General features: G+C 39.0%; 1 protein-coding gene across 1 annotated transcript in view; it reads right to left on the reverse strand.

The window, feature by feature from the left end:
- Positions 1 to 327: 327 nt before the first annotated feature.
- Positions 328 to 24,372, reverse strand: part of LOC112763505 (zinc finger BED domain-containing protein RICESLEEPER 2-like) — a 40,115-nt gene continuing 16,070 nt past the window's right edge. The window contains exons 2-4 of the mRNA XM_025809157.1: positions 740 to 2,702; positions 589 to 620; positions 328 to 441 (exon numbers count right to left, since the gene is read on the reverse strand). Of these exons, the coding sequence (XP_025664942.1) occupies positions 328 to 441; positions 589 to 620; positions 740 to 2,702 (2,109 nt within the window). The remainder of the gene's footprint in view (positions 442 to 588; positions 621 to 739; positions 2,703 to 24,372) is intronic.

A 24,372-nucleotide genomic window follows, 5' to 3' on the forward strand; every position in this document is an offset into this window, starting at 1 on the left:
TGGTCATCTATGCTTGACATGGTAAATTGGAATCTATGCTTGACATGGTAAATTTTGTCAAGGAAATTGAACTAACACTTTACCACCTGACATGTATGTTACATCACAGTGATCACAAAAATGACTCACAAAACTTATCATTCTCCAATGTCCTTGAGTATCAATCGACAATAAAATGTCAACCTCAATAATAATTACTTTTCTAAACTTTTGGTGGCAATACTTATCACATACACCAAGAGCAAAGAAGGTATAAGGCACATTGGGATCAAACTCTTCATTCCCAATGGCACTTCAAAAGGCTTCTTTAACAATGAAAATTTTCTCCTAAGCCAAAGAAACGATGCAAATTCCAACCGCAAAAAATGACATTGCAACTGCTATAATTGTTGACACCAATATCCCCATCCAAGGAGTACAGAATTTCTTTGATCTATCAGACTATCACCAAACATAAACATAAACAAGTCTAATCATATATGGAAAAGCAAGTCTAATCTCTTTACCACCTAAGTGTTTAGAATAACTAAAGAAAACAAACAATCAGACTTTCTAGTCATCCTCAAGCGCAATTGAACCTGGACCCACTGAACAAGTAATGTCCTCTGATAAAATCAAATCTGCACACAAAAAAAAACTATAATTATAACTTTTAAAAAATTATAATTATAAGTTAAACTAAAACATTTTCTAAGTAAATCATATGATATATTTAAGAAACATTTAATATTCAATTTACCTTGCTCGACCTTTTCAAGCTCTTCGAAATTCTCAGGTGCAAGAGAAGAGAAAAAGTCTCCTTTAAGCCAATCTTCGGTACATACAAGGGCTTCTACCATCTTAGGAGTCAATGAGCTACGATATTGATCGATGATTCTTCCCCCCATACTAAAAGCAGACTCGGAAGCTACTGTTGAAACTGGTATAGCCAATATGTCCCGTGCCATATTTGCTAGGACGGAAAACCGATTCGAGTTTACCTTCCACCATCCAAGAATATCCAAAGGCTTATCATCTGGCTCACAGTCTTCATTCAAATAACGATCAAGCTCAGATTTAAGATTGGATTTGCGACCGGTTGATCGGCGATATAACCCCATATCATAAATGTCTTTGGCTTTGTCACTTGGACTCGGTTGGGAGAGGGTATCATCTTGGTTTCCTTCATCTGCACCTTGATATAAATTATAAAGTGAATGAAGACAAGAAGACAACTTTGTCTTCAATTCACCGCCCACTTCCGCACCAAAAGAATTAACTAGGCACCATTCAACATAATCCAACTTATGGCAAGGATCTAGAACTACGGCAATTAACAACAACATGTTAATAGTTTTTGCATTTCCCCAATACTTGTTGTATTTTGCTTTCATCTTACTTGCCATAAGACTTATGCTCAAATCATCATCATCACGATATTGTTGAATCCTCCTTCCAAGAGCAAACACTTCTTTCATGTATAAGTTACTAGTGATATAAGAGGATCCAGAGATGCGAAGTGTAGCATCGTAAAACATCTCTAAAAATGGTAAGACGGACTTAGCATAATCCCAATCTTGAATTGAAGGTACCCCTCTTCCCTTGTTTAATTCTTCAACAAATTTTTTGTCTTGCATCTCTAATAGCTCAAATGCCTTCTGATGCTTTAAAGCTGTTACTAGCATTAAGTATGTAGAGTTCCATCGCGTTTCAACATCTATGCAAACAAGACTCTTATGTGGAATATTCTCTTGTGCAATACATGCCTTGAACCTAGCTAATCTTGAATTTGAGGATCTAACATACTTCACAGCATCCCGAATTTTGGCGACCGAATCATCAATCTCCTTCAATCCATCCTTCACAATCAGGTTTAAAATATGCGCACAACACCGCATATGGAGATACTCCCCATTCAAAATTGAACTCTTCCAAGAAATCAGCCTTTTTTTTAAATACATAACTCCTACATCGTTGGACGATGCATTATCAACTGTCAAACTCAAGATCTTGTTCAACTTCCAGCTATTCAAGCAAGCTTCAACATTTTGAGCCATAATCTCTCCTGTGTGGCCGGTGACTTGGCAAAAATTTAGTATTTTCTTTTGCAACTTCCAGTCCACATCGATGAAATGAACAGTCAAACACATATACGCCATATTCTGACACGAACTCCAGTTATCAGTTGTAAGACAAACTCTTCCTCCATATTTGGAAAAGTATTTTTGAAGTTGAACCTTCTTTGTTTCATAGAACATCAAGATGTCACGTGCCAATGTAATACGTGAAAGAGTGTTGAATCCTGGTTGCAGAGCCGCCGAATATTCTTTGAAACATTGACTTTCTACAAATCGAAAAGGAAGCTCCTCGCGAATAAACATTGATATCAATTTTTCCCGGGCATATTCTGCATCAAACCTACCCACTTGTGCTTCTGGGCTAGGCGATGTGCCTGTTTTCTGTCGTTTGCCTCTATCTGAACCGGGATTGCTTATGCAAATCTTTAAATGTGATCTCATTGCACTTGTTCCATTCCCGCACTTGATCACTTTTAAACAGTGTTGACATTGAGCCTTATTTTCATCATCAGATGTTCTCTTGAAGTGGTCCCAAACTGTTGATCGATTTTTGCGCTCAGATGATGTGGTTGGGAGAGGAGGTAATGTAGAAGCCGAATGCTCTGCAGACTCTGACATGGGAACATCACGATCGGCTACCTCATTCTGAATAAGAAGCCATAAAATCTAATTATTAAATACTTCAACAAAGCAAAGTTATCAAACACAAAGCCAAGTTCAAACAATATATACATATACTTTGAAACTGATTCCAGAGGTGTTCAAACGAATTAAATATTAGTCATAAATCACACCAAAATACAATGATATCAATATATCATTCATTATTCATTATCTTCTCTACTTCAAGACTCTACTCAGTGCTTTCTGCTTTTTAACTTAACAAAAGACAAGAGATACACCCAACAGAATCATGTCTGATGTAATGTAACAAACATATATAAACTTATTACATATAAGGCTATTGAATGAATGAATCAGAATTTACTTACATGTGTTATTTATTCTGTGTTATATATGATGATTCAATCAATATGCTGTTAAAGTATTCTTTATGTGAAGGACTAATAAGTAAGCATAAATAATGACCCAAAGCCCAAGATAATGCATACCATTCCACTAACTACTACTAAAACTATTTAAATAAAGTAATGCATACCATTCCACTAACAATGGCAATGCCCTTTACTTGCGCCACTAACTACTAAAACTATTAGTAAGTGGTATATAGTATATAATAACAATAGCATAATAGGAAATCAGAGTAAGAGAAGTGGTCATGGGCTTGTGGGAGGTTTAGTTGAAGCTATTGAAAGTATAGTTAGTTAAGCTAGCTAAGATTAAGTTATTGAAAGTATTAGTTATATTCACTTTGTCAATTTGTTAGTTTGTTAGGAAGTGACTTTTTTCAATTCTGTTATAAGTTTATAGCTGTTTTCAATCTTGTGTTCAAGTCTATTAGTTCAAGACTATTAGTTCCTAGTTTCTATAAATAGCTATGCATAATGCTCTACTTGGACTATGTCTTGTATTCTTCTCTAATCAAAGTGTGTTTAGTAAAGTTCATTCAATCATTTCTTTTTCTGCTTTACCTATTCTAGATTCTAATTCTTTATTACTTGATCTAGTTTTTGCATTGTTGTTTTCTGCTGCATAACTCTGATATTCAAAAAAGTAGCATAATCACTGCAATTCTTCTTATCAAGTATTTTTCCCATGAATAGAAGTGTAGCTTATCATACCCAACAGGAATTCAACTTTCTAGAATACTAGACCACTAGCAAAAGGTGTCAAAGTCTTAAGCAGTGCCAATTCAATGAATTCATTTAACTTGTACTACAGCTTAAGCAGTTCAACATCAAGATCAGGAGACACGAAACAATACCAAAAACAGGACAACAAAAGCATGTAATATAAGCAATTACAACTTCATGCCATCTCACTAATATCCCTCAATATTACTCTTGTAGTCTTAAGTTTCTCCTAACCAAAACCTAAACGGATAAGAATATCTAAAGCTCAAGAAGCGATAAACCTTGAAGATAATTCAAACAAATGGTACAAAAGTAGAAGTCCCAAATCCTGTTTATATGATCAAAACTATAGTAAGTACTTTGTGAGGCAAACCTGTTTTCCTCCTTCCCGTTCAACCAAAAAAATAGTGATTTTTCATATGATTGACAAATCAAGTAAAACAAAATAAAAGCTCAATCACAGAAAAATAGGAACTGATATGCACTATAGTTTAATGGTGCAGAAACACAGCATAATGCAGTAGCCAGAACAACAATTCTCCATTCAATGAGACAGATAATTAGAACAACAGTTCTCCATTCAGTTCATACAAATTAATAAAGTCTTAACCAATCAAAAAGTGAACCAAAGTGAAGAAGAAACTTACAGTAGGATCCATTGAAATGAAGAGTTCAATGCTGAGAGATTTAAAATCTACACCTTTTCAATCCATTAAAATGAAGAAGTCAGAAGTATACTAATGAAGAAACAAAACAGAACAAATCAACAAAATAGAAAAAACCCAAATAACAAATCCAACTTAGAACTCAGAACCAAGGCAAGGAGGGGGTTTACCTCAATTGATGAGCTCCGGCAAGCCACCGACGAAAGAAGACAATCGAAAAAGATAGATACTCAGGCGAATCAAAGTGAAGACAGAGACACAAAGTTGCGAATGGGAGGTCGAGGCAGAGAGCCAGAGTCGCGAATCAAAGTGAATACTTGAAGAGGTAGATGTCCGACGAGCCACAACGAGCTCCGGCGAGAGGCGGAGGAGAAGAACGGTTGACGGCGGTGAACTGGAGAAGAGTGAATTGGGTTTTGTCGGTATCGAAGAGACGAAGGAGAGTGAATTAGGTTTAGATTTAGGTTTTTTAAATTTGGTTTTGGTTTTGGTTAACCGGTTAAAAACCGTTTTTTTTTTTAATTTGGTTTTGGTTAACCAATTTTAAAAAATATGGATATGGTTTTAAAATTGTTTTATTAAACTGGTTAACCAAAATATGGTTATGGTTTTTTAACCGGTTAACCATATTTTGGTTATTTTTTGAACAGCCCTACCCAAACCAACTCAAAAGAGGAGATCTCAAACCAGTCGATAGAGGCTGGCTGGACTTCATTGGGCGCTCTATATTGCCCACTAGCAACCGCTCTGAAGTCACCATTAAAAGAGCAGTGATGATTCATTGCATTATGTTGGAAAAAGAAGTGGAAGTTCATCAGCTGATTTCTTGTGAGCTTTACAAAATTGCAAACAAGAACTCCAAAGATGCCAAATTGGCTTATCCAAGCTTGATCTCTCTATTGTGTAAAGATGCTAGAGTAAAAATGGGAGTAGATCAGTATATTTTAGTTGAGCAACCAATCACCAAAAAGTCAATGGAAGGACAAGTGCAGGACGACCCCATCAAGAGGAGAGCACAGGAGTTCCTCCCGAAAATTCCTCAATTTGAATACTGGGGGCGCCTAGAAGCATCTATCACCAAGTTGCAAGAAACTATGGATTAACTGAAGGAAGAATAGCAAAATCAAAACAGCATGCTCTGCAAACTGCTTAGGGAACAAGAAGAGCAAGGGTGTGAACTGAAAGAACTGAAGCGCCAGAAGCTATCTCCTGAAGGGCCAAGCACCCCACAGACTAAAGAGGCATCTACCTCCCAAAGCAAAGGTTGTTGAGTCCTAACTCTGTGATAACCTTTTATCTATTTTAAGAGTATATGAGTATTAAAATTAGAGTCATGTGTCTTTATGTCTTTAGTTTCTTTTCTTTTATTGCTAAGTGTATGCTTTTATGCCTAATTTATATTATTTTCATTAAATAATAAATAAAGACTAGAGTCTATGCCTTAAAGTTATGAACATCCTATGAATCTATCACCTTTCTTAAATGAAAAATGTTTTAATTACAAAAGAACAAGAAGTACATGGTTCCGAATTCATCCTTGAAATTAGTTTAATTATTTTGATGTGGTGACAATACCTTTTGTTTTCTGAATGAATGCCTGAACAGTGCATATGTCTTTTGAATTTGTTATTTATGAATGTTAAATATGTTGGCTCTTGAAAGAATGATGAAAAGGAAAAATGTTATTTGATAATCTGAAAAATCATAAAATTGATTCTTGAAGCAAGAAAAAGCAGTGAATAAAAAAGCTTGTAGAAAAAAAATTTAGCGAAAAAAAAAGGGAGAAAGAAAAACAAAAAGCAAGCTGAAAAAGCCAAAAGCTCTTTAAACCAAAAGGCAAGAGCAAAAAGCCAATAGCCCTTAAAACAAAAAGGCAAGGGTAAAAAGGATCCAAGGCTTTGAGCATTAATGGATTAGAGGGCCTAAGGAAATAAAATCCTGGCCTAAGCGCCTAAACCAAGCTGTCCCTAACCATGTGCATGTGGCGTGAAGGTGTCAAGTGAAAACTTGAGACTAAGCGGTTAAAGTCGAGCTCCAAAGCAAAAAGAAGAGTGTGCTTAAGAACCCTGGACACCTCTAATTGGGGACTCTAGCAAAGCTGAGTCACAGTCTAAAAAGGTTCACCCAATTATGTGTCTGTGGCATTTATGTATCCGGTGGTAATACTGGAAAACAAAGTGCTTAGGGCCACGACCAAGACTTATAAAGTAGCTGTGTTCAAGAATCAACATACTAAACTAGGAGAATCAATAACACTATCTGAATTCTGAGTTCCTATAGATGCCAATCATTCTGAACTTCAAAGGATAAAGTGAGATGCCAAAACTGTTCAGAGGCAAAAAGCTACTAGTCCCGCTCATCTGATCATTGATATTTTGGAATTTATAGTATATTCTCTTCTATTTATCCTAGTTTGATTTTCAGTTGCTTGGGGACAAGCAACAATTTAAGTTTGGTGTTGTGATGAGCGGATAATTTATACGCTTTTTGGCATTATTTTTAGATAGTTTTTAGTATAATTTAGTTAGTTTTTAGTATATTTTTATTAGTTTTTAAATAAAAATTACATTTCTGGACTTTACTATGATTTTTTGTATTTTTCTGTGATTTCAGGTATTTTCTGGCTGAAATTGAGGGACCTGAGCAAATTCTGATTCAGAGGCTGAAAAAGGACTACAGATGCTGTTGGATTCTGACCTCCCTGCACTCGAAATGGATTTTCTGGAGCCAAAGGAGTCCAAATGGCGCGCTCTCAATTACTTTGGAAAGTAGACATCCAGGGATTTCCATCAATATATAATAGTCCATACTTTGCTTGAGTTTAGATGACGCAAACTGGTGTTCAACGCCAGTTCTCTGCCCTATTCTGGCGTTAAACGCCAGAAACAGGTTACAAGTTGGAGTTAAACGCCCAAAACAGGTTACAACCTAGCGTTTAACTCCAGAAATAGCCTAGGCACGTGTAAAGCTCAAGTCTCAGCCCCATCATACACCAAGTGGGCCCCGAAAGTGGATTTATGCACTATCTATCATAGTTTACTCATTTTCTGTAAACCTAGGTTACTAGTTTAGTATTTAAACAAATTTTAGAGATTTATTTTAGACATCATGACATTTTCACGTTTTACATTGTATCTCTACGGCATGAGTCTCTAAACTCCATGATTGGGGGTGAGGAGCTCTGCTGTGTCTCGATGGATTAATGCAACTACTTCTGTTTTCTATTCAATCACACTTGGTTCTATTCTAAGATACTCGCTTGTACTAACTGTGATGAATGTGATGATCCGTGACACTCATCATCATTCTCAACCCATGAATGCGTGCCTGACAAACACTTCTGTTCTACCTTAGATTGAGTGTGTATCTCTTTGATTCCTGGTTCACGTGTTTGATTGCATCTCCTGACAACAGAGCATTCGAATCCGTGAAATCAGAGTCTTCGTGGTGTAGGCTAGGACTATTGGCGGCCATTCCTGAGATCCGGAAAGTCTAAACCTTGTCTGTGGTATTCCGAGTAAGATCTGGGAAGGGATGACTGTGACGAGCTTCAAACTCGCGAGTATTGGGCGTAGTGACAGACGCAAAAGAATCAATGGATTCTATTCCAACATGAGTGAGAACCGACAGATGATTAGCCATGCGGTGATAGCGCATTTGGACCATTTTCACTGAGAGGATGGATGGTAGCCATTGACAACGGTGATCCACCTACATACATCTTGCCATGGAAGAAGACCTACGCGCATGAAAAAGAAGACAGTAGGAAAGCGGAGGTTTAGAAGACAAAGCATCTCCAAAACCTCAATTTGTTCTTCATTACTGCATAACAAGTATTATTTAATTTATGCTTTTTACTCTTTATAAATATAATCACTCTTATCATTGATTTCCCGATTAAGATTTACAAAATAACCATAGCTAGCTTCAAGCCGACAATCTCCATGAGGTCGACCCTTACTCACGTAAGGTATTACTTGGATGACCCAGTGCACTTGCTGGTTAGTGGTACGAGTTGTGAAAAGTGTGATTCACAATTCGTGCACCAAATCACAATTGAATCAGAAAAAATAGCAGTTATCAAAATAGAGAACAGAGGAGTGCCAAGCAGTTTAATTAAGAAGTGGAAAAACATTAAATACCTCAACTCATACCAGTAGAAAGCCAAGAAAAGAACAGCTGACAGAGGATGAGCAACCTGCTACCCAAAATCCCTCTGAGGACAGTAAGAGCCCAGAGAGGAATAAGTCTGGCGCTCAAACGCCAAAAAAGGGTGAAAAACTGGTGTTAAACGCCCAATCCATGTCCAGTTCTGGCGTTCAAACGCCAGTGAGGGATCAGACACCTGCAAGTGCTGATAATAACTCCCTCAAGAATGCTTCTCAACATACCTCTATAGGAAATAAACCTGCAGCAACTAAGGTTGAAGAATATAAAGCCAAAATGCCTTATCCTCCTTATCCTCAGAAACTCCGCCAAGTGGAACTGGATAAACAATTTGCCCGCTTTGCAGACTATCTCAGGACTCTTGAAATAAAGATTCCGTTTGCAGAGGCACTTGAGCCAATACCCTCTTACGCTAAGTTCATGAAAGAGATCTTAAGTCATAAGAAGGATTAGAGAGAAATAGAAAAAGTTTTTCTCACTGAAGAATGCAGTGCAGTTATTCTAACAAGCTTACCAGAAAAACTTAAGGATCCCGGAAGCTTTATGATACCATGCACATTAGAGGATACTTGTACCAAGACAGCTCTATGTGACCTTGGGGCAAGTATCAATCTAATCCCTGCATCTACTATCAGAAAGCTTGGCTTGACTGAAGAGGTCAAACCAACCAGGATATGTCTTCAACTTGCTGATGGCTCCATTAAATATCCATCAGGCATAATTGAGGACATGATTGTCAAGGTTGGGCCATTTTCCTTTCCCACTGACTTTGTAGTACTGGAAATGGAGGAGCACAAGAGTGCAACTCTCATTCTATGAAGACCTTTCCTAGCAACTAGACGAACCCTCATTGATGTCCAAAAAGGGGAAGTGACCTTGAGACTCAATGAGGATGAGTTCAGGCTGAATGCTGCTGAGGCAATGAAGCATCCAGACACATCAAAAGATTGCATGAGTGTTAATATTATTGACTCCCTCGTAGAGGAGATCAACATGGCTGAGAGTCTCGAATCAGAGCTAGAAAACATCTTTAAAGATGTCCAGCCTGATCTGGAGGAATCAGAAGAAATAAAAGAGCCTCTGAAAATTCCTCACGAAGAGTAGAAACCTCCTAAACCCTAGCTTAAAACACTACCACCATCCCTGAAATATGCATTTCTAGGAAAAGGTGACACTTTTCCAGTGATCATAAGCTCTGCTTTAAATCCACAGGAAGAGAAAGCACAGCTTCAAGTGCTAAGGACACACAAGATAGCTCTTGGGTGGTCCATAAGTGATCTTAAGGACATCAGCCCAGCAAGATGCATGCACAAGATCCTATTGGAGGACGATGCTAAGCCAGTGGTTCAACCACAAAGGTGGCTAAATCCAGCCATGAAGGAAGTGGTGCAAAAAGAGGTCACCAAGTTACTGGAGGCTGGGATTATTTATCCTATTTCTGATAGCCCCTGGGTGAGCCCTGTCCAAGTTGTCCCCAAAAAGGGAGGCATGACAGTGGTTTATAATGAAAAGAATGAACTGGTTCCTACAAGAACAGTTATAGGGTGGCGTATGTGTATTGATTACAGAAGGCTCAATACAGCCACCAGGAAGGATCACTTTCCTTTACCATTCATAGACCAGATGCTAGAAAGACTAGCAGGTCATGAATACTACTGCTTTTTGGATGGCTATTCAGGTTACAACCAAATTATAGTAGACCCTCAGGACCAAGAGAAAACAACATTCACATGTCCTTCTGGAGTGTTTGCAAACAGAAGGATGCCTTTTAGTCTGTGCAATGCACCTGCAACCTTTCAGAGGTGCATGCTCTCTATCTTCTCTGATATGGTACAAAAATTTTTGGAAGTATTCATGGATGACTTTTCAGTATTTGGAGACTCATTCAGCTCCTGCCTTGACCATTTAGCACTTGTTCTGAAAAGATGCCAAGAGACTAACCTAGTTTTAAACTGGGAAAAATGTCACTTTATGGTGACTGAAGGAATTGTCCTTGGGCATAAAATTTCAAACAAGGGAATAGAGGTGGATCAAGCTAAAGTGGAAGCAATTGAAAAATTACCACCACCTGCCAATGTTAAGGCAATCAGAAGCTTTCTGGGGCATGCAGGATTCTATAGGAGGTTTATAAAGGATTTTTCAAAAATTGCAAAACCTCTGAGCAATCTGCTAGCTGCTGACATGCCATTTGTGTTTGACACAGAATGTCTGCAGGCATTTGAAACTCTGAAAGCTAAGCTAGTCACAGCACCAGTTATTTCTGCACCAGACTGGACATTACCATTCGAACTAATGTGTGATGCCAGTGACCATGCCATTGGTACAGTACTGGGACAGAGGCACAACAAGCTTCTACATGTCATTTATTATGCTAGTCGTGTTTTAAATGATGCACAGAAAAATTACACAACCACAGAAAAAGAGCTGCTTGCAGTGGTTTATGCCATTGACAAGTTTAGATCATACTTAGTAGGATCAAAAGTGATTGTGTACACTGACCATGCTACTCTTAAATATCTACTTACAAAGCAGGATTCAAAACCCAGGCTCATAAGATGGGTGTTGCTTCTGCAAGAGTTTGATATAGAAATAAGAAACAGAAAAGGGACAGAGAACCAAATGGCTGATCATCTGTCCCGAATAGAACCAGTAGAAGGGGCGTTCTCCCCCTCTATTGAGATCTATGAAACCTTTCCAGATGAGCAATTGTTTGCCATTCAGGAAACACCATGGTTTGCAGACATTGCAAACTATAAAGCTGTAAGATTCATACCCAAAAAGTACAGCAGGCAGCAAATAAAGAAATTAATTTCTGATGCAAAGTACTACTTTTGGGATGAACCATATCTCTTTAAGAGATGTACAGATGGGATAATCCGTAGATGTGTGCCCAAAGAAGAGGCACAGAAGATCTTATGTCATTGCCATGGATCACAATATGAAGGCCATTTTGGAGGTGAGTGAATAGCCACCAAGGTTCTCCAATATGGCTTCTACTGGCCTACTCTCTATAGAGACTCTCGAGAGTTCGTACATAACTGTGACAGTTGCCAGAGAGCTGGTAATCTACCTCATGGTTATGCCATGCCTCAACAAGGGATATTGGAGATTGAGTTGTTTGATGTATGGGGTATTGACTTCATGGGACCTTTCCCACCATCATACTCAAACACGTATATTCTGGTGGTAGTAGACTATGTATCTAAATGGGTAGAGGCAATTGCAACACCCACTAATGATACTAAGACAGTGCTGAAGTTCCTCCAGAAATATATCTTCAGCAGGTTTGGTGTCCCTAGAGTACTAATTAGTGATGGGGTACTCACTTCTGCAAGAAACAGCTTTACTCTGCTATGGTTCGATATGGAATTAGCCACAAAGTAGCAACTCCATATCATCCACAGACAAATGGGCAAGCTGAAGTCTCTAATAGAGAACTAAAAAGAATCTTGGAACGGACTGTAATTATCCATAGAAGGGATTGGGCAAAAAGCTTGGATGATGCTCTGTGGGCATACAGAACAACATTCAAGACTCTCATAGGGACCTCTCCATACTATCTTGTGTATGGGAAAGCATGCCATTTGCCAGTGGAATTAGAACATAAGGCCTACCGGGCAACCAGATTCCTAAATCTTGATGCTAAGTTAGCTGGAGAGAAAAGATTGCTCCAGTTGAATGAGCTAGAGGAATTCAGACTCAATGCTTTTGAAAATGCAAAAATTTACAAGGAGAAAGCAAAAAGGTGGCATGGCAAGAAACTGTCACCCACAGTCTTTGAGCAAGGACAGAAAGTTCTGCTGTTCAACTCTAGGCTCAGATTATTCCCTGGGAAACTGAAATCTCGATGGAAGGGACCATATGTGATTACGAGTGTGTCACCATATGGGTATGTAGAGCTTCAAGATATCGTCTCTAATAAGAGGTTCATTGTTAATGGATAGAGAGTCAAGTATTATATTGAAGGCAATGTTGAGCAAGAATGCTCAAAGCTGAGACTAGATTAAAGCTTAGTAAAGTCCAGCTAAGGACAATAAAGAAGCGCTTGTTGGGAGGCAACCCAGCCATTAGCAATGTTTATTTATTATGCAAATAATAATTATATGAGTTTTATATAAATTATCTTTAAGAATGATTAACAATTGCAGGAGTTCATAGAGTTACAGAAGAATTCAGAGCATAAAGTAGAGAAAAGGAGATCACTGGCACAAAAACGCCAGTAAAGGGAATTGTGGGCGTTAAACACCCAAAAGAAGCATCTTCTAGGCATTTAACGCCAGTAAAGATACCTTTCTGGGCGTTAAACGCCAGAATGGGTACCATTCTGGGCGTTTAACGCCCAGTGATAAAGGATTTCTGGCATTTAACGCCAGTCAGGGTACCTGGCTGGGCGTTAAACGCCTAAAAGAAGCAGCAGATGGCGTTAAACGCCCAAAACAAGCAACAACTGGGCGTTTAACGCAAAAAGTGTGGAGGGGAGGAAGTTTGTTTTTTACTTCAATTTTTCTCAAATTTTCATATTTTCATCCATGATTTCTTGCATGAACTTGTTACAAATTCTCATTTTTCAATTTCAATTTCAAAATAATTTCAAGCCTAAAAATCTTTCTTCATTCTTCTTCAACTTCTTTTCAAATCTTTTTCAAACCTCATCTATCTTTTTAAATTCTTTTCAAATCCTTTTGAAATCATCATACTATCTTTTCAAAAAGTAGATTTATCTTTTTCAAATCTCTCTCTTATCTTTTCAATTTTAAAAACTATATCTTTTGCATATCATAATTATCTTTTTACAAATCATATCTTCTGGCATATCTTTTTCAAAATTTTCGAACCCACCCCCTCCTCTTTATATTCACAATCGGCCACCCCCTCTCCTCCACAATTCGAATTTGTCTCTCCTTCTATTCCTCTCTTTTCCTTTCTTTTGCTTGAGGACAAGCAAACCTCTAAGTTTGGTGTGCTTTTCGTGATCACTGAGCTAAGACTCACTAAGATCATGGCTCCGAAAGGAAAACAAACCACTTCAAGAGGCAAGAAAGAGAATGTTCCAAAACCACTTTGGAATCAAGAGATGTTCTTAACCAAAGAATATGCAGACCATTACTACAAAATAATGGGTCTAAGATCAGTGATCCCGGAAGTTAAATTCGATCTAAAAGAAGACGAATATCCAGAGATCTAAGAGCAGATTCAAAAAAGAGGCTGGGAAATTCTTGCTAATCCTGAGACAAAGGTAGGTAGAAACATGGTTCAGGAATTCTACTCAAATCTGTGGCAAACAGATAAGCAGAGATTAACAGGAGCCACTTTCTATACCTTTCGAACCTTGGTCAGAGGAAAGATTATTTACTTCCACCAGGACAAAATAAGAGACGTCTTCAAGCTACCTCAACTACAAGATGATCCAGAATCCTTTAATAGGAGAATGGTGAGATTTAATAAGCACTTAGACCAAGTTCTAGAGGACATATGCATCCCTGGAACCAAGTGGATAACCAATACAAAGGGTGTCCCAAATCAACTCAAGAGAGGAGACCTCAAACCAATTGCTAGGGGCTGGTTGGACTTCATTGGGCATTCCATACTGCCCACCAGCAACCGCTCTAAAGTCACTGTCAAGAGAGCAGTGATGATCCACTGCATTATGCTGGGAAATGAAGTGGAGATTCATCATCTGATTTCTTGTGAGCTTTATACCATTGCAAACAAGAACTCCACTGACGCCAAATTGGCATACCCAAGCCTAATATCTCTGCTATGTAAAGATGCTGGGGTGAAGATGGAAATGGATGAGTATATCTCAGTCAAGCACCCAATCACCAAAAAGTTAATGGAAGGACAACAAGTGCAGGATAACTCTATCAAAAAGAGGGCACATGAGTTCCTCCCAGAAATCCCTCAGATTGACTACTGGACCCGCCTAGAAGCATCTGTCACCAAGTTGTAAAAAGCTATGGATCAACTGAAAGAAGAGCAGCAAACTCAAAATAACATGCTCTACAAACTGCTGAAGGAACAAGAAAAGCAAGGGCGTGAACTACAGGAGCTGAAGCGTCACAAGCTGTCTCTTGAAGGGCCAGACACCCCACAGATTGAAGGAGCATCCATGTCCCAAGATAAAGGTTGTTGAGTCCTAATCTTAACTCTGTGATAACTTTTGCTATTAGAGATCTACCTTAGGAGTCATATGAATAATAGTAATTAGTATCTTTATTTTTATTTTCTTATTGTTTCCAATTAAGCTATAATTTATTTTTCTCATCATCATTAAACATGAATAAAATGGCAGATTCTTTAGAGTAAGGAGGCAATTTTATTTTTGAGTTCTTAATAAGAAAAATTCAAATTATTTATATATGGTGGCAATACTTTTTGTCTTCTGAATGAATGCTTGAACAGTGCATAGTTTTTGATAGTGAAGTTTATGAATGTTAAATTTGTTGGCTCTTGAAAGAATAGTGAAAAAGGAGAAATGTTATTAATAATTTGAAAAATCATAAAATTGATTCTTGAAGCAAGAGAAAGCAGTGAATACAAGCTTGCAAAAAAAAAGTGAGAGAAAAAGAAAAAGAACAAGCAAGCAAAAAAAGGCAACAGCCCTTTAAACCAAAAGGCAAGGGTAAAAAGGATCCAAGACTTTGAGCATTAATGAGTAGGAGGGCCTAAAGGAATGAAATCCTGGCCTAAGCGGCTAAACCAAGCTATCCCTAACCATGTGCTTGTGGCGTGAAGGTGTCAAGTGAAAAACTTGAGACTGAGCGGTTAAAGTCGTGATTTAAAGCAAAAAGAATGTGCTTAAGAACTCTGGACACCTCTAGCTGCGGATTTTAGTATGATTTAGTTAGTTTTTATTATATTTTTATTAGTTTTTAAATAAAAATCACATTTCTAGACTTTACTATGAGTTTGTGTGTTTTTCTGTAATTTCAGGTATTTTCTGGCTGAAATTGAGGGACTTGAGCAAAAATCTAATTCAGAGGCTGAAAAAGGACTGTAGATGCTGTTGGATTCTGACCTCCTTGCACTCGAAATGGATTTTCTGGAGCTACAGAAGCCCAATTCGTGCACTCTCAATTGTGTTGGAAAGTAGACATCCAGGGCTTTCCAGAAATATATAATAGTCCATACTTTGCCCAAGTTTTGACGACGCAAATTGGCGTTTAACGCCAAGTCTTTACCCTATTCTGGCGTTAAACGCTAGAACTAGCATAAAAACTGGAGTTAAACGCTAGAAACATGCAGCAACTTGGCATTTAACTCCAAGAAAAGTCTCTACACATGAAAGCTTCAATGCTCAGCCCAAGCACACACCAAGTGGGCCCAGGAAGTGGATTTCTGCACTATTTATCTTAGTTTACCCATTTTCTGTAAACCTAGGTTATTACTTTAGTATAAAAACTACTTTTAGAGATTTATTTTGTACCTGATGAAACTTTCACGTTTTACATTGTATCTCTACGGCATGAGTCTCTAAACTCCATGATTGGGGGTGAGGAGCTCTGCTGTGTCTCGATGGATTAATGCAATTACTTCTGTTTTCTATTCAATCACGCTTGTTTCTGTTCTAAGATACTCGCTTGTACATAACCATGATGAATGTGATGATTCATGACACTCATCACCATTCTCAACTTATGAACGCGTGCCTGACAGCCACTTCCGTTCTACATTAGATTGAGTGTGTATCTCTTGGATTCCTGGTTCACGTGTTTGATTGCATCTCATGATAACAGAGCATTCGAATCCGTGAGATCAGAGTCTTCGTGGTATAGGCTAGAATTATTGGTGGCCATTCCTAAGATCCAGAAAGTCTAAACCTTGTCTGTGGTATTCCGAGTAGGATCTGGGATGGGAGGACTGCGACGAGCTTCAAACTCATGAGTGCTGGACGTAGTGACAAACGCAAAAGGATCAATGGATCCTATTCCAACATGAGTGAGAACTGACAGATGATTAGCCGTGTGGTGACAACGTATTTGGACCATTTTCACTGAGAGGACGGATGGTAGCCGTTGACAACGGTGATCCACCAACATACAGCTTGCCATGGAAGGAGCCTTGCGTGCGTGAAGAAGAAGACAGCAGAAAAACAGAGATTTAGAAGACAGAGCATCTCCAAATCCTCAATCTGTTCTCCATTACTGCATAATAAGTATTATTTAATTTATGCTATTTACTCTTCATAAACCCAATCATTTTTAATACTAATCTCCTAACTAAGAGTTACAAAATAACCATAACTTGCTTCAAGCCAAGAATCTCCGTGGGATCGACCCTTACTCACGTAAGGTATTACTTGGACGACCCAGTGCACTTGCTGGTTAGTGGTACGAGTTGTGAAAGGTGTGATTTACAATTTCATGCACCCCCAGTATTATGGTAATGACCATGGGGTCATCATGCCCTGGGATGATGCCCACGGCGTCTTCTTGGGTTAAGGTGATATTGGGGAGGTCGACCGACCGGTCTCCTCCTCCAACATGATACACCTCCTTAAGATGTCTTTTGCGTGAAGACTTAGAGATCCCACCTCCTGCGAATCCTCCATTGATCATGTGGACATGCCTTTTCGGGGTGCGATTGGGACGTTCAGCTCGTCTGGTCTCGTCATCCCTTCTTCTTTTTCTTTGCTCGTCTGTTTTATTAGCTAGGAACCGATCTAGTCGACCTTCTCGCGCCAGTTTTTCAATGACGTTCTTTAGATCAAAGCAGTCGTTGGTGGAATGTCCATAGATTCGGTGATATTCGCAATACTCCGTGTGATTTCCTCCTCCTCTTTTATGTTTAATCGTACGATGGGGCAGGATCTTTTCAGTGTTGCATATCTCTCTGTATACATCCACAAGTGACACTCTGAGCGAAGTGTAGTTGTGGTACTTTCGAGGTTTCTCAGCAGGCTGATCCTCCTTTTTCGTAGACCCTTTATCCTTATCTCGAGGTGGGTAGGAGAATCCGAATTTTGAAGTTTCTCCTAATCGAGAATTTTCCTCCATATTGATATACTTTTCTGCCCGTTCTTGTATCTCGTTTAGAGATGTTGGATATTTTTTGGATATTGAGTGACTAAAAGGTCCCTCTTTCAGGCCGTTGATGAGCCCCATGATGGCTGCTTCTGTCAGGAGACTTTGTATGCCAAGTCATGCTTTGTTGAATCTTTCCATGTAGCTGCGAAGGCTTTCTCGATCTCCTTGTTTAACTCCCAATAAGCTTGGAGCATGTCTGGTCTTGTCCTTCTGGATGGAGAATCTAGCGTGGAACTTTTTGGCTAGGTCATCAAAACTTGTGATTGATCTTGGAGGAAAATTGTCGAACCACTTTATCGCTGTTTTTGTCAGAGTAGTCGGGAAAGCTTTGCATCGAATTACATATGAGGCGTCTCTGAGGTACATCCTGCTTCTGAAATTGCTGAGATGATGTCAGGAGCTTTGAAGTCCTTTGGGACTTTAGCTTTCATGATCTCTTTAGTGAATGGATCTTGATCTTTGCGGGAGTTATCTTCATGGTTGGAATAAGCAGTTTTGGTTTTGAGATCGGCCTCGAGCTTTGTGAGCTTGTCTTTTAGCTCTCGGCAATGTCTCACTTCTCTTCAGAGGTCTCTCTTGGCCTCCCGTTGATGTTCAGCCTCCTGTTCGAATTGTTTAAGGCGATTCTGCTATTCACAGAGGGCATCTAAGATTTCAGTGTTTGGAGATTTCTTGTCCCCCTTGTTTTGAGGCACATCCTTTGATGTGGCATCTATATTTTTAAGCGGGGTTCTTTCTTCCAAACCGGAGTTGTGGTCATTGTCAAGGTTGTCTGCCATGATGAGAGGATGACTTCCAGGTTCCCCGGCAACAATGCTAATGTTCTGAAGGTTACCTAAAACTGAAGGTCAATCTTGGATGAGATTTGCTATGGTGGCCGGAGCTGTCGTGTCCGACCTGTTGGATCTAGTTGGGCTGCTGATCCTGGATCACCGGAGGGTGGTGGTACCTGCAAGAGACTCCAATGCTTAAGTTAGCATGGGCTTTAAGCAGGTTTTTTGTGTAGAATCAGAGTATGAGTTATACCTGGGTGCTCCAGTGTATTTATAGTAGTGTGGAGTGACCTCCTTTGGAGATAAGTTAGTTATCTTATCTTATCTTTTGGGGTGGGCCCCCTTATCTTTGGGCAGCCGTCTTCAGGCGGGCTGTGATCTTCTGCTTTGGGCCTAGTTGGGCCCTTATAGCAATTTGGCTGAGCTCTTTGGGAAGAGGTCGGTTACGACCAACCGTTATAAGAGGTAGGTTGTCCCTGTCTTCATTTAGGTCGGCTTGCCTATCTCGACCCATGGTATGAACACTTAGCTTATATTATTTTCTCACTTACATGTTGTAACTACCATGTAGCTGAGAACCCTACTCTTATTTGGCATTAGCCCCTGCCCATGTTTTATTTGCTTTGATATTTTTGTGATGAGCTTAATTTTCTTTCTTTTCCTTTCCTCTTAGGTTGGCCACCAAGAGGGAAAGGGCAAAGCTTCTAAATGGGGTAACAAATAAGTCATCTGCACAATCTTTTAGAAGAAACTCATCAGTTGTAGCAACGCATCCACCTTGCTCATCTTTGCGTGCACTGAGAACGGTGCAATCTTTAAGTGTGGGGAGGTCGAGGACCGACTTCTATGGGTAACAATTTCTTCTTCCAACACCAATTTTTAATTTTTTTTATTAGTTAGTTGTTGCATTGTATGATAGGTTGCATGATAATTAGAATCTGTACATATTTTACCATTTTTCTTGCTAGGACTACAAGGTTGAAGTGATGATTTCTTTTTCAAAAAACTCTTTTAGGGCATTTTGCTAATTTGAATAAAAATTTTTGTTGAACTTGCTTGAAGAATGTATTTTGGAACATGGTTTTAGAGTTAGAACCCACAACCTTGTGAGATTTTGAGCCTAATTGATTGGTTGCATCTTATCAACCAATACATTTTGTTTCGGTGTGTGTTGTTCTCTCTAAAATTGTGATCTTCGTCTTGCTTGATTCTATATTTCCATTGTTTGGCCTATGCATGCATATATATGATTGAGGCCTTTGTTTCACTAAACTCACATACCCATATGGCCTTACCCTTTTATCATCCTTTACAAACCAATGTTGAGCCTATTCTACCCCATTTGTTCTTTATTTTAGCACATCACTTACTCTAAGTGGAAAAACAATAGATGTCCTTGATTTGAATCCTTGGTTAGTTTAGACTAGTAAAAATAGTGTACATGATCTAAGTGTAGGGAAATTGGGTGGGGAACATTTGGTTTGGGAGTTGGGTATGTTATATTTTTTATGAAAAATATGAAAAAGAGTTGGGCGCATGTTCATACATTCAATATCTTAAGCATATGGATTGATCTCTCATATATATAGTACCCACCACAAGAATAAAACAAAAAGAAAAACAAATAGAAAGGAAAAAGAAAAAAATATAAAATAAAATAAAATAAAAAGAAGGAAAAGAAAAAGAAAATAAGAAAGCAATAAAAAGGGGATAAAATGCCCCAAAGTAAGTAGTGATAGCAATGCATATGTATTGTATTCAAATTGGAATGCATGGACATGTGGCAAAAGATAGTTAATGGGTAGTTAGGTTTTATATTTTAATTACATAGATTGTCTTAGGTTAGGTGGGAAGCTTAGGTTAATCAATGATTGCCCCAAGAATGTCTTGAAGTCTTGGAAGGCTTGTTCACATTCTGGGGTCCATTCAAACCTTTTTCCTTTCTTTAGTGTTGCGTAAAAAGGGAAAGATCTTAATGTCAATCCAGCTAAGAATCTGGACAGAGCCGCTAGTCTTCCGTTGAGCTGCTGGACTTCTTTGACACAGGTTGGACTTTTTCATGCTAAGTATGGCCTGGCATTTATCCGAGTTTGCTTCGATCCCTCTTTGAGTTAGCATGAAGCCTAGGAATTTGCCAGCCTCTACTTCGAAGGTACACTTTGTGGGGTTAAGTCTCATTCCATGCTGTCTTATGGTGTTGAACACTTCAGTGAGGTCGGATAACAGCGTTTCCTCCCTTTGTGTCTTTACCAGCATGTCGTCTACATATACCTCCATTAGTTTTCAGATGTGATCGGCAAAAACTTTGTTCATCAATCTTTGGTATGTAGCCCCTGCGTTTTTGAGTCCAAAAGGAATAACTATGTAGCAGTAGTTCGCTCTAGGGGTTAGGAACGAGGTCTTTTCTTGGTCGGGCGAATACATTGGGATTTGGTTGTATCCTGAATAGGCGTCCATAAAGGAAATGTACTTATATCCGTAAGAGGCATCCACTAGAGTGTCTATATTTGGGAGTGGGTAGGGATCTTTTGGGCAGGCCTTATTGAGGTCTGTGAAGTCAGCACACATCCGCCACTTTCCATTTGACTTCTTTACCAAGAAGACGTTGGCTAGCCACAGTGGGATGTACCCAAGTGGCTGGATTGGAGCATCTCTGAGTCTGAATAAACTATTTGGATATGCTCTGAGCTCTTTCTCTTGTAGAACGAGCTTGCCGAAGGAGGATTTGAACAGGATATCCACGGAGCTTCCTTGGTCTACCAATGTTCGATGGAGATTGGCATTAGCTAGTATGATGGTAATGACCACGGGGTCATCATGCCCCGGAATGGTGCCTGCGGCATCTTCTTAAGTGAAGGTAATAGTGGGGAGGTCAGGTGACCTGTCCCCTTCTCTGACATAGTACACCTCTTTAAGGTGTCTTTTGCAGGATGACTTAGAGATCCCTCCTCCTGCGAATCCACCGTTTATCATGTGGATATGTCTCTCAGGGGTGTGAGGGGGACGTTCAGCTCGTCCGACCTCTTCATCCCTTCTTCTCTTTTTTGGTTCATCTACTCTGTTGGCTAAGAATTGATCTAATCTCCCTTCTCGTGCCAATTTCTCTATGACATTCTTTAGGTCATAGCACTCGTTGGTAGAATGCCCGTAGACTCGGTGGTATTCGCAATACTCGGTCCGACTTCCTCCTCTCTTGTGTTTAATCAGGCGAGGTGGTGGGATCTTCTCAGTATTACATACCTCTCGGTAGACGTCCACAAGAGACACCCGAAGAGGGGTGTAGTTGTGGTATTTTCTAGGTTTCTCAGTAGGTTGGTCTTCTTTTTTCCTGGACTCCTTATCCTTATCCCGAGGTGGGTAGGAGAATCCAGATTTTGAAGTTTCTCCTAATCGAGAGTTCTCCTTCATATTGATGTACTTTTCCACCCGTTCTTGTACCTCGTTCAGATATGTTGGGTGTTTTTTGTATATGGAGTGACTAAAGGGTCCTTCTCGCAGACCATTGATAAGTCCCATAATTGCTGCTTCTATAGGGAGATTCTATATGTCAAGGCATGCTTTATTGAATCTTTCTATATAACTGCAGAGGCTCTCCCGATCTCCTTGCTTGAACCCTAGCAGGCTTTGGGCGTGCCTGGTTTTATCATTCTGGATGGAGAACCTAGCCAGGAACTTCTTGGAGAGGTCATCGAAGCTTGCAATCGACCTTGGCGGCAGGCTGTCGAACCACTTTATTGCTGTTTTGGTCAAGGTAGTCGGGAAGGCTTTACAACAAGTTGCATCTGAGGCATCCGTGAGGTACATTTGGCTCCCGAAGTTGCTGAGATGATGACTTGGGTCGGATGTACCATCGTAGGGAGTCATGTCAGGAGCTTTGAAGTCTTTTGGAACTTTAGCTTCCATGATTTCCTTTGTGAATGGGTCTTGGTCCTTGTGGGGCTATCTTCGCGATTGGGCTGAGTAGCTTTTATTTTGAAGTCGGCCTCGAGTTTGAGGAGCTTATCTTCCAGCTCTCAATGCCTTCTGGTTTCTCTCCAAAGATCTCGCTCAGTGATGAATCCATATTTTACGATATATTTTGGTTTGATTTGAGTGGATTCCATCACATAAACCCACATTTATTCACCTAAATAGCATGCTTTTGGGATTTCTTCCTAAATTGTGCTTGAAAGTGAAAACATACTCTTTTGTGCTTAATTTAGTCAATTTTATTCACTTTAATCCCATTTGGTGCCTTGATGTATTTGTTAAGTGATTTTCAGGTTTTCAAGGCAAGTATGGGTTGAAGAAGTGAGGAAAAGAGCATGCAAAAGGGAAGATTTCAAGGAATGAAGGATTTGGAAAGCTGCCAGCCCTGACCTCTCTGTACTAAATTGGTCATAACGTGAGATATAGAGGTCTAAATGAGGCGGTTCCAGTGGCATTGGAAAGCTAACGTCTGGGGCTTCAAAATGACATGCAATTCGCTATAGTGGACATAAGTCTAGTGTGTGTACACATACATCTATGCGTCCGCACAGGTCCCTGCACGTGACCTCGTTAATTGCAACTCACTGGCAGTGATTTTTGGGACCCAAAACCCAATCCAACTCATTTTTTGAACCTATTTAAGGCCAAATTGAAGAAGGATGAAGGGGGCAATTAGGTTTGGTTTTTATGATGTTTTCTCTTAGTTTCTAGAGAGAGAAGCTCCCCTTTCTCTAAAATTAGGGTTTTTAGCTTAGTTTCCTTTTGATTTCAGCACTTTAATTCTCGCTTTAATGTAGTTTCCTTTATATTTTTATGCTTTCTTGTCTTTATCTTCTTCATCTCTTTTGTTATTTTCTCTTTTATGGCAATTTTCATGTTATAAACACTTTTGTTATTTTAATTCCAATTAATGCAAATTTATGTTTCCATGTCATTTATTACTTTCTTGAGTTGTCATTGTCACTTTCTTGCTTTGGTAGTTTTAGAATTTATTTTATTACAATTTAATATTATTTTATTCTCATGCAAACCAAGTGTTTGATAAAATGCTTAGCTTAGTTTTCACTTAGTTTTTCTGTTTGATAAAATGCTTAGCTTAGTTTTCACTTAGTTTATCTCCACTCTTGGCTTGAAATTGTTGACTTTGGTGATCCTTGAGTCATTGATGTCCATTCCTGTTTGATATATAGAGTAGTTAGTTGATTTGGTTTTCCTTGACTCTATGTCACCCCTTAGTGTTGACATAGGACTTAGGGATTGAAATTAACTATGCCTATTAGACTTATCTTCGATGTAAGGTTGACTAAGTAGGATTAACTCTTCATAATCATCATGTGTTTGTGGTCAATGTCTAGGATAGGTAGCCTTAGCTCTCAATTACTTGCCAAGATGTTCTCTTGCCTTTGAAGTTTCCTTTTCTTGCATTTAATTTCTTTGACTTTTATTGCTTTGATGTTTAATTTCTTGCATGTTTAGTTTTCACACTCTTGGTTGAAAAATTGGATGTTTGGGTGGAATTGAGTTATGGATGTCCATTCCACATTGTGTGAGAATAGTTAATTGGTTTGGTTTTCATTGACGCTAGTCTTTCACTAAGTAATTATGCTTTTGACTAATTCTCAAGGAGGATTGATTAATTTGGATTAATTTCACACAATTGCCATATTTGTGGTCCATAACTAGGATAGGAATCCTAAACTCCCCAATTCTTGGCAAGAGTTGGCATTTACATTCCTTGCATGTTTACTTGCGTTCTTGCTATTTACATTACTTGCTCTCTTGCTTTCATTCCCAATTCCCCATGCTCTCTCTCATAGCCAATAATTGTACACTTAATTACAACTCCTAGGGAAGACGACCCGGGAGCTAAATACTCTCGGTTTATATTTTGTATTGGATTTAATATTTGATAGTGAGAATTCATTGTTGGTTTGGACTATGCTACCAACGAATTGATTCTA

The sequence above is a fragment of the Arachis hypogaea genome, chromosome 17, assembly GCF_003086295.3.
Source record: "Arachis hypogaea cultivar Tifrunner chromosome 17, arahy.Tifrunner.gnm2.J5K5, whole genome shotgun sequence".
NCBI classification, from domain to species: domain Eukaryota; kingdom Viridiplantae; phylum Streptophyta; class Magnoliopsida; order Fabales; family Fabaceae; genus Arachis; species Arachis hypogaea.